Source organism: Herpailurus yagouaroundi, unplaced genomic scaffold (genome assembly GCF_014898765.1).
Source record: "Herpailurus yagouaroundi ecotype Mexico unplaced genomic scaffold, PumYag 182, whole genome shotgun sequence".
Taxonomy (NCBI): Eukaryota; Metazoa; Chordata; class Mammalia; order Carnivora; family Felidae; genus Herpailurus; species Herpailurus yagouaroundi.
The window spans coordinates 50607103-50618264 of NW_024412413.1; the positions used below are offsets into that span (position 1 = coordinate 50607103).

The window sequence follows — 11162 nt, forward strand, 5'->3', positions numbered from 1 at the left end:
GATGTTATTATATGTTTAAATGATGTATGCTTGCATCACATGATATGTGAATTTCATTTAGACTAGTCAAGGGGGATATTATCAATCATTTGCTACAACACAGTGGCGTTGGGTCTGATAGGGTCTGATTAAGAATATGAGCGGGCATTCCCGGGTGCCCGAGTGTTTTCCCTATGGTCACAGGGAGACTGCCATAGTTGTTGGCATTGTCTGCAAACACCATGGTATCTAAAAAGGCCAGACTGATTTAATGTCCCAAAGATTTCCTTGAGACCAGACCAGATTTTCCATTGTGCAAGTCAGAAAATACTGTAACCAGTACTCAATCTATTTTTTTTCAATATATGAAATTTATTGTCAAATTGGTTTCCATACAACACCCAGTGCTCATCCCAAAAGGTGCCCTCCTCAATACCCATCACCCACCCTCTCCTCCCTCCCACCTCCCATCAACCCTCAGTTTGTTCTCAGTTTTTAAGAGTCTCTTATGCTTTGGCTGTCTCCCACTCTAACCTCTTTTTTTTTTTTTCCTTCCCCTCCCCCATGGGTTTCTGTTAAGTTTATCAAGATCTACATAAGAGTGAAAACATATGGTATCTGTCTTTCTCTGTAAGGCTTATTTCACTTAGCATCACACTCTCCAGTTCCATCCACGTTGCTACAAAGGGCTATATTTCGTTCTTTCTCATTGCCATGTAGTACTCCATTGTAACCAGTACTCAATCTAAATAAACACAGAAATGTACTGCTTCATCAGTGATCTAGGGAAAGTAGTAAATGGAAGATTTAATCTCAATCATTGGCCTATTCCTCCTTTCCTAAAAGGGGATGGAGAACCTAATTCAAAAGAGTATGGAAGCCATGCAGTTGCTGTCCAGGCAATTGCCTGTTTCCCAGGAAAAAAAAAAAAAAAACAAGTTTTTTCCCCCCATGACATATATTTGCTATTGTTGGTTGAAATACATTTTGTTGAATAATTCAACCTGCTTTATCTTCTCTTGTGAACAGTTTTTTCCTAAGGATTTTAATTTTATGGTTTAGTGGACATTTCCACTAACTAACAGCAATTTGTGGTAATAGTCTACTTTCTTTACGTGAAAATATTGGGGAGCTGCAATGTAAAGAAATTAGCACTTTGGAGCTGGCTAGTGAGGATTGTACCTCAAACAAGCTTCATAAGCAGAAATGCCTATAGGGGCCAGGTGGTAACTGAATGAGAGAATTGGGCCCAGGGGAGGAGACTGTGGCCAGGTGGAAAGCACGCATTTATTAATGGATGACAGCCACCATTCAGCTGTAATCAATAGTCGCCATGTTGGAACTAGGCCTAGAGTTGCCAGATCATTTGAGTTTTCAAGAAGAAAAAATAAAATGGCTGATTTATTTGTGCAATTCCTGACTTTTAGATATTGGCCATGTCGAAAAAGAAACCCAAAAAATAAACAAAAACATATACCTATGTGAGCCAAACAGAACCATTTGTGGGAGATATTTATTCTGTGCACTACCATTTTCAATTTTTAAACTATCCCATCTGTTTAAACTATGGAGTGCAGCAGTTGGTGAATAGCACCTCTTACCAGTGTTTGTGCTATGGAGCGAGTGGGTGTAATTCTCCACGGAAATAGTCGTACACCTAACTGAATGGACTTGAACTTCACCCCACTAATTTGTCACTTGTGGTAGGGTGTGAACTTACTGTTTCATAACAAGTCCTTAATAGATTTCAGGTTGGTCCTCCATTGCTAACCATGGGGAAGTTAGGATAGAAGATTAGAAAAATTCAGAGGTTGGACCCAGGAAGCTTGAGGAAAGTATCCTGTGCACCTGCAGCATCCCTCCCGTGGTCCATTGCTAAATTCTTTCATTCTTTGTGATCCAAGTACACCTCCTTTAAATAGCAGATCCCCTATTCCTGCTTCCTCAGCATCTATGATTATTTTAATAGGGCTGTTATTTCCTCTGCCATACCCCTCCAAGTGTATGGCTAAACTATAAACTTTTCCTACGACCACCAAACCTCAGCTTTGATACACATTTTATTACTGTAATCAGATGCCAAAATGCTAACCTCCCAAATAAATTCCTCTGAAACTATGAAAATAATAGAAAGGTACATAAGCCTAAGTTCTCTTTGGTATGCAGGTAATTTTACTTTGCATTGGTTCTTGGTCAAAAATGATTGCTTACCACTGCTTCAGAAAATCTCTCTTTAAATCATTTTATTTATTTATTTATTTATTTATTTATTTATTTATTTATTTATTTAGAGAGAAAGAGCGTGAGCAGGGGAGGGGCAGAGAGGGGGAGAGAGAGAATCCCAAACAGGCTCCACACTGACTGCACAGAGCCTAACGTGGGGCTTGATCCCAGAAACTATGAGATCATGACCTGAGCTGAAATCAAGAGTCGGACGCTTAACTGACTGAGCCACCCAGATGCCCCAAAAGTCTGTCTTTGTAAATACTAAAATTAAAAATCAGTAAACTGTACTGGAGTGTTTCAAGTTAGTCTATGCAAAAAGGATCTTCTATTAAAATATCATCTGCCCTATAACGTCAGTCCCTTTAGATTCAACTAGGAGCTTATAACTACAAAACTTAAATAATGTGGACTCCACCAACTTAGGAGTTATAATAGTTCAGGAATAGTTGGGTAAAATTTGTTGCCTGAATAATCTCTGAGGGACAAGTGTACTCAACAAAGTCCCATATAAATCAGGACATCTGTTTGGCCCAATTAAAAATGAAAATCAACAACTATGTGGTGCCTGGGTGGTGCAGTCGGTTTAGCATCTGCCTTTGGCTCAGGTCTTGATCTCAAGGTTTCTTGAATCTGAGCCCCACCTCTGGCTGTCTGCTTCAGAGAGCCCTCTCTCTGTCCCCCTCGCTCCGCGGCCCCCCCCCCCAACTCATGCTCTCCCTCTGTCTCTCAAATATAAATTAATAAAAACTTAAAAACATTTGAAAGCCAACAACTATTTTCAATAGCAAACTGACACAGAAAACAATGAATCACTGAATGCAAATAATTCTTAGATAGACAAGATAATCTCTGAATTTGTATGAAAAAAATACATAGCACTAAGTAGTACTTGGCAGTGTGACTTTTGTGACCTTGGCCAAACCACTAAAACATATTTGAACCTTCTCTCCTCACTCATGGGGGTATTACCTCATTATAAATGTTGTTAGGAGGATTAAATGAACAGATTGTGTGTAATTATTATCATTGGTTTAGTGACCTCTTCAAGGTCTGGACTCTAGATATTCAAATTTCTAGTTCATTGTTTTTTTTTTTTAACTGTTCTAGTTTATTTTGGTTGAGGGATTCAGAATAATAAAGAAAGGAATTGGAACCTAAGGACAAGTGATTTTTTTTGTTTAAAGATGTTCATAAAACATTTTATGGTATCTTTTTGTCAGCATCATTAAGTTTGTGTTTCTCTTCACAAACTCATTCATAAAAGCATAAAAAGTGGGAAGACTCTAGGAACAGGGAAAATTCATGTAACCATTGAATCTCACTTTACACATTTTAGAGCTGAAATGTTATTGGTTGATGAATGTTTACCTCTGTGAGTAAATGTCTCCCCACTCCATCCTTAGCAATTAATATCTGCAAATAGAGAACTATTTAAATCTAGAGGAGAGACACATTCCCTTGAACCTAACAACAGATAATGCAGAGTGCAATCACCTTCCTCTAGGATGGTCCTACAAACTGGTATTACATAGATATTGAATTATATACAGCAAAAAAGCTTTTAAAAAATTACATTTCTGGGAATATGGAGCTGCAGAATATTCTTAGTTTCATAGGTGATATGCTGACATGTTTATTAATTATATTGTAAACAAATTGAATTTTTCCTGGTGTTAAACATTCACATTCATTTAGAGACCCGAAGAAAAAAGCTAGAGAGAAAAAGATCACCCATGATTAATGCTGACCTGTCTAGACTTTAGAGTACCTCTTTAGTCTAGTCTGAAGTGTTTCTGATTGTCATACCCAAAAAAAGGAAAAAGGTTGTGATTTTAGAGACAAAGAATGAACAGGGTGTGGGCATTTTTTAAAACTTCCCCACCTCTCTCCAAGAAAAACTAAATTTTTCACCAAGAAAACTAAATTTTATTTGCTATTTAGTCCCTTTCTTTTCATGTGTGTTTTTTTTTTTAAAGTGTAACAACTCAAATTTATATTTGAGTTCAGTGGGATTGTTTGTGTTTCTTTTCCCAAAAAACCATGCAGTTTCTTTTATTTGCCAATTATGGTATGCTGTTACTAAGCCTATGAGAAGTCTCTCTGTGAAGTGCATTTTAATATTTAGATCAAACAGTGATTGGAATACATTAATGCCCAGTGGGTAAATGTGTCATTTGAAAGCAGCTGCTGAGCCTTCTCCCTGCTGCTCCAATTAACACTTACAGCACACTTTTGTCAGCAAGAGGCAGTGCATATGGATGAAACCACTTTAGTGCTCATTAATATGATAGGCACGAGAGCACAAAGGGTTAATCAATCTGCTCATTGCAAAACAATAGCTTTCTGGGAAGTTTCCCAAGCATGTGCTTTTGTGATCAAGGGTGCTAGGATTAGGGGGTGGGATTAGCAGGTAAGAAAAAGCCGGTTTAGTCTCCAGCTTTGGTTCAGTCCATTGACTAACGTGTTTCCCCGCCCCTCTCATCTCGTACACCGCCCCCCGCCCCTGATGATGGAGATGTTGGAGAGTGAAATTGTAGTGCCGGGACTCCTCGGGCTTCAGCTGAATCTCTTGTTGAACTTTGTTGTTTTGTTTTGAAGCTGTTTGAAGTCCAGAGCTTTGCAGTTTATTTTTTTTTTTCCTTTTAGTCTTTCGTTATTTTACTTTCTCTCTCTTTTCCTTTATTGTTTTTTTTTAATTGCACATTTGATAGTTTATTGAGCAAAGTAAGAAATCTTGTCAAGGTAAACCCATATCGCTGCTATTTTTTTTTCACCTCCCATGGCTAAAGTCTCGGCGTCGATGGTAGCACAGAAGCCGATGGAAGGGTAGCGCGTCCCCAATCCCCAGGTTTGGTGTTCGGCGTTCATGCGCCACCAGGTCCCGGAGCAGCTGGGCTGTTGCTCCTCTCTGGTGCTGGCTGAACCAGGCAGCACGGTGAGTGAGAGATGGACCGCTTCCTGGGTTTTGTCAAGCAGATAAGAAGATCTAGGAGAAGAAAGGGGAAAAAGTACCGACCAGAAGAGGATTACCACGAGGGCTATGAGGATGTCTATTATTACGCCTCAGAGCATTTTCGAAGTAAGCACTTCCCTCCACCCTCCGGTTCCTTCTAGCACGCTGGGCTAACAATAAACCTTGTATGGAGCTTTAATGTTACATGCAAAAGGTTTCCCAGATGGTGTTCTCTGTGAGCAGTCTGTAAGTACTGAAGTGCTACATTTTGCTTGATTTGTTGCAAGAACAGCTATCAGATAGCATCTAGACAGTATAACCCGTCCAGTACTATGCCTGGTTAATATTTTAGGTGCAATTAGTTGGTTATGTTATTGTTGTAACGAACCATTCAGAAAAGTATATCTTGCAAGCCAATGTGGTAGTTAGAATATGTTCTGTTGTAGTTGTTTTTAAATAACAGGTTTTTTTTTTTTTTCCTTTCCAAATAGAGAAGGCTAGCTTATTAGGAACAAATAATTGTTCATGTTCAACTTGATGTTGATTAATGTTCCTGATACAGACTTCTAGATAGTTATCTGTGATTAACCTGAGGTATTGCTTGTAGAAGGAAGTTCAAATTATTTTCTCTGATGCATGTTCATCATTTTATTATTAAATTAAGGGAACACTTATTTGCTGTCAACTAGAAGCAGTGATACCTTTAGAATCCACATTAAGACATTTGTAAATTAGCTTATAAATAGCAGAGCAGAGACCTAGGTCTTTCTTGTACTTATCAATCAGTGCTTTAAGTTCCTGGTGAGGTTTAGACTCATCCCCATAGATTTATAATGCCCAGAAATGCCTAAAGGTACAGAGAGAAAGCAGCTACATGCAGAAATCACTGGGTTTATGAAGTGCCCTAAATGTGGGAGACTGACAGTTACATATACTCTATACTGACAACAGTAAAAGTTATTTTTTTATCTTCTTGAATAAGGATCTTTCTAAACTCGTATTTCAGTTGTAATTCAGTTCTAATTCTTTCTGGCCTTTTGATGTCTAATCATGAATATATCCTACTTACAACCTCTGAGCGGTGACTAATAAATAATTTAGATTCTATTTCTGTGATATTGAAATGCATGAGAATTAGCGTTAATGCCAGATATTCTGTTGTCATTGATGAAAGTTGAAGGTTGAAGATTCGTGTGGTGGTAATAACATAATAATGAAAAATTTTAACTCTTTGACACTTGCTCAAATAAAATGGCTATGTTGCTTTTACAATCTCTGAGTTGTAGAGATGTTTCTCTTTTATAATGCTTTTACATTAATAATTTGTCCTAATGTGGTGACAGTATATGTTTACTAACCTAGTTTCCACAATATACTTAAAAAATTAACCGAGATTTGTGTGACATCAAAAAATACTATCTGCTTGCATGCACAATTCTGAAAACCTGGAGGTTGAAAAAAAAGAGAAGCTTAGGAACTTTCATTACACTGGTGTCCATTGTACAGATTTCTCACAAGCACTATGTGTTGAGTCAAATTCACACCTTCTCGGGTTTGTGCTCTATGTGCTTGTACAAATAGAATCAAATTCTCTCTCTCTGAAATATGCCTGCATCCTAATAGGTTTAGTAAGAATTTAGAAAACAAAATAAATACTTTAAAAGTTTACAAAATATGACTGTGCAGAGAAATATTTATGAAAGTGTCTAAGAAATATCCTCGAATTAGAGTTAGGAGAATGATATATAGCTATGGCATTAGTCTTTATACATCAAGCGCAGTAACTTAGAAGCCTGTCTTCACTTATCTGATTTGTGAAGGTCATGCTGAGGATACGATACTAAACATCAAAAGTCACTTGCTTTAGGTATATAACCGGCATGTTTTCCCCTCACTTTATCAGAAAACACCAATTTACTTTGTGGAGTTAGATGCATGTTGAGTCCTCCAACTTCCAACTGCTGCATAATAAACAGAATGTGTCTCAGTGGAGTCAGACACTTGGGATTTGACATTTCGTCAAATGTCAAAGTGCCAGGGCTTTTAAAGAAGACATGTCATATAATATAATGACCTCTCAGTGCACCTTTTGGCTTCGGTTTCAGGGCCTATTTGAATTGGGTAGGGAAGACATCCACTTATATTTTACGGCTATAGAAATGTATTGAAGAAGGGTGAGACAGATCCTTGAAAGTAATCCTCTCAAATGGGTAATATGGTTGGATTCAATTACATCTACAGTGTATCTATTTTAATTAGTCTCTGGCATAATTTGAAAGTGTGTGCCCTGTGTTTCCCTAGATAGCTTAGAAAAACTGTTTAGATTAAGGCTCAAAACTTGGTGGACTTTACGGAGGATATTCACATTTTAGTTAATGGTGCTATTGATAAACCAGAAGTGTCATTCTTATTTTTTTCTCCCTGTAGTTTTTTTTTTTTTCCTTGAAATAAACTTCATTCTCTGTCTTGTCAGTTTATTTAGTGGTTCAGATTACCACAAGGATTCTATGCATATGATAGTGAAAGATGGAGCTAGAAAAACCTTCCCAGAAAACTCTCCAGTAAGTCTGCTTTTCCCTTAATACATTCTCAAGTGCTCGCTGATATTTAACTTTATCCTGAACAATGTCTCTTCTGCTGTGGGCTTGGATTAGGATGTCCCCATCCTTTTCCTTCATCTTAACTACAACGCAGTTTATAATCTCATGAAATGTCAAAGCCTGAATCAAAATGTCATAGGGTCTGATGCTACGGAAGAGAAGTTGTTCTAAAAATGGATGATTTTTCTGCAACTCTATCAAAACTGAGTTTTAGCAATGATGACAGTAATGATAGACTGATTTTATGCCTTCCCTGATTTTATATGGACTTGATGTATGTCACGGTGCTTGGGATGACCGTATTTGATTTTTTTAATTCTGCTTTCATTACTCGTCTGTCTTTTCAGAATTCTAGACTTAGAGTTTAAATAAACTAGACAGATGCTTTGGGCAAATCACCAAACTTTCCTGGGTTGTTTCCTAAAATATAACAAGAGATATCTTTATTTCTTAGGATGTTTCAAGTTCTATAAGTATATGATCTTAAGCTTTATCTCTGAAATAATTTACATAAAGGTATTGGCTGAAGGATTTTAACTGCAATTTAAACCAAAAAAATTCACCTGAATATCCTGAGGGAATTTTTTTCCTGGAAGGAATTGTCAGTAGGGAGATTCCTATTACTTTAAGATAGTAATCTATCATTGAGCCTGAGGCAGTTTTGGAGAGTGTTTATACCTATGAAATTCTGAACATATTGGTAAATCCTAGACTTCATTTTTTACTTTATCTTATCTGCCAAGAAGCACCATTTGCTCTGAAAATCTCACATAGATGACTCATTTGGTATTTTTTCCTTAAGGGAAACTTGCATTGATTACAAAACTGATTCATAAACCTGAATGTAACAAAAAGTTAGAAAAGGATCCTGAAATTCAATTTTATTGTGTTTTGTGCTTGTATTTGTTTTTCACGAAATACTGTGTTATGGCAATTCCCCTTTAAAGGCTTTGGCATCTATTTTGATTAATCAGGCAATAAATAAACCCTCTGGCCCTATCAAATGTATATTTTTATTTAACCACACCAGATAATATTCAAGTGGTAAAACAGATAATGTACATCTTATAAGCATTCTCTTAACACTGTTCATCTTCATGATAGAAATCCTGACCTGCCGTGGGCCATGCAGGAGAGGGTTATTGAATTGCTTGAAAAGGAGAAATTTGTTTTGCTCTTACGTATATGAAAGTTATGAGTCACTTTCCCTTATGACCCTACCGCCTTTTGCACATGGGTAATGGCATTGAATTAGGCAAGGAGTTCCTCCATGGTAACCACTCTTCTCTGTTTTCATTCACTCTCCTAGGCAGGAGAAAAGCTATGCGGGGAAGCTGTTCAGGGAAGACATATTGATTCACTCAAGTTTCCTACTGAGGTCAGTTCAGAGAAACTAGAGAAAGGGGGGGGGGGGCGGGGCAACAAGAATATGGTTTAGATCTTTTGAGAAAAGGGCATCTGTATTTACAAACTTATTTATTTTATTTTATTTCATATTTTTTGCCCTATTCTAGTAGATATTTAGCAAAAATCATGACGTGGTTATGTAAAAATGTTGTTAGCCAAGTGACTTTATTAAACAATATGTGCATCTAAAATCCCTAGGTAGGCAATTCAGGCTTTCAAGTGCCTAGATGTTCAAACTGTATTTTAAGAGGGGTGCTTACTTTTTTAACTTCTTTAAAAAATGCCCTTCATGGTTCTTCTTGGAGAAAAAAATGTTGGTAGTGGGTGTTTGTAGTAGGAGAATTTTTAGGAATTAGTGTAGGTAGTTAGTACAGGTAATTTTTTCTCACTAGTTCCTTTGTTTAGATTTTTTTTAAATAAGTATGCCAGAGGATAGAGTGAGAATTTTTACAGGTACTTGAGAAAGATAGCTGATCCCTGCTGGCATTCCTATGGAAGCTGAACACATAATCAAAGGGGAAGTTGCCTTGCTCAGCCAAGGGAGGAGAGAGGAGCTGGGGAAGGGAAAGGGGAAGGAGAGAATGCAGCATATTTCATAGGTTATCCTTACCTTTCCAAAGTTTACAAACATAAAAGCCATTCATTTCTATGTTTAAAACAGTCATCATCAAGCTGACAGGTCTTGGATGTGAGATACTGATGATTCAAACCTTAGCTGTACTTAGTTTGACTCAAGAAATCCCCAATGAATTGGAAGAAACATCGATTATATAGAAACAGGGCAAACTTGCTTGTTTTATGACTCTACTGCTTATTTTTCTTTCCTAAGAATTGCTTTCCATCTCTAGTAGGGTTGTTTTGTTGAAAATTGATTGGCTACCATGCTCCATTTGTCTGGAGTCTTCTGTGTCATCAGCTTTATTATCTCAAGCTGTATTTTTTCCCACATGGAATAATTTGAAGGAATAAAAGTTGAAAGGGACTTTAGAATGCATTTTGTCCACCTTGAGTATTTTTTTAGATGAATAACTAGGATACAAACATGTTACATGATTTATGCCAGCCCCACTGATCCTTCAGAAGTAGGACTAGAAGGCCTACCTGTTGGTAAGGTCTGGTCCTCCTTCGGTTATTCCACACCCATCTTTTAGTTCCCTGATGACTCTTCCCCTGATACTTGAGGGCTGGAACCATCTGCATATGAATTAGAACTGTTAATTTCCTTTGTAGGTAGATTTGTTCTTTGGATCAATGGGTCACCTTATCTTAAACTAAACTCCTGAACAAAAACTAACTGCCAATAAAGTACTGCAAGTCAAATTAACATGGTGGCTTTTTTATAAATGGTGTTAATGACAGTGATTGTCAGTGATTCAAAAACCAAAGTACAGTATATTCTGTATCACCTCCCATTTTCTCTGTGGTTTGCAAATACAGCCACTTTTACCAGTAATTATCCTTTTGGGGGATTTAAAATAGCATGACTATCAGAAAATATTAGAGGAATCTTGAAGTTCTGTTAGGAAAGCCTACTGTTCAATATAGCAAGTCCTTTCGCACCATCCCTACTGTGTGGATATCCAGCTTTTGTTTAAATCATTCTGGTATGAACACATTCACTTCCAAAGAAGGCAAGTCACTGAATAAGCCTATGTCTCTTTTACACAAGTTCTGAATTATACGTTGAGTTGTTTGCGTATCCCAATGAGTACAATATATGGTCAAAATTGTATCTTGACCCAAATAAGTATAGATTCTCCTAGATTTAACGTGCAGTAAGATTTCACGCATCTTCTCTATTCATATTAGTCTTTTATCGATGTAACATATGGTATGTGGAGGTGAGTAATTTCTTCAGTGCTATTTTTGTTTTAACTACACAAACCCAGAAGAGCTCTGTATTGGGCCCACTTCCATGTAAGTTTTCTCTTTTTCTTCTTTCTCTTTCTTTCTTTCTTTCTTTCTTTCTTTCTTTCTTTCTTTCTTTCTTTCTTTCT

The 11162-nt window shown here is 37.1% G+C and overlaps 1 protein-coding gene across 1 annotated transcript in view; it reads left to right on the forward strand.

Moving 5' to 3' along the window:
• Positions 1-4810: 4810 nt before the first annotated feature.
• The window catches only part of GRIP1 (glutamate receptor interacting protein 1), a 412883-nt gene continuing 406531 nt past the window's right edge, over positions 4811-11162 (forward strand). The window contains exon 1 of the mRNA XM_040490428.1: positions 4811-5284. Within this exon, the coding sequence (XP_040346362.1) occupies positions 5152-5284 (133 nt within the window). The 5' untranslated portion in view covers positions 4811-5151. The remainder of the gene's footprint in view (positions 5285-11162) is intronic.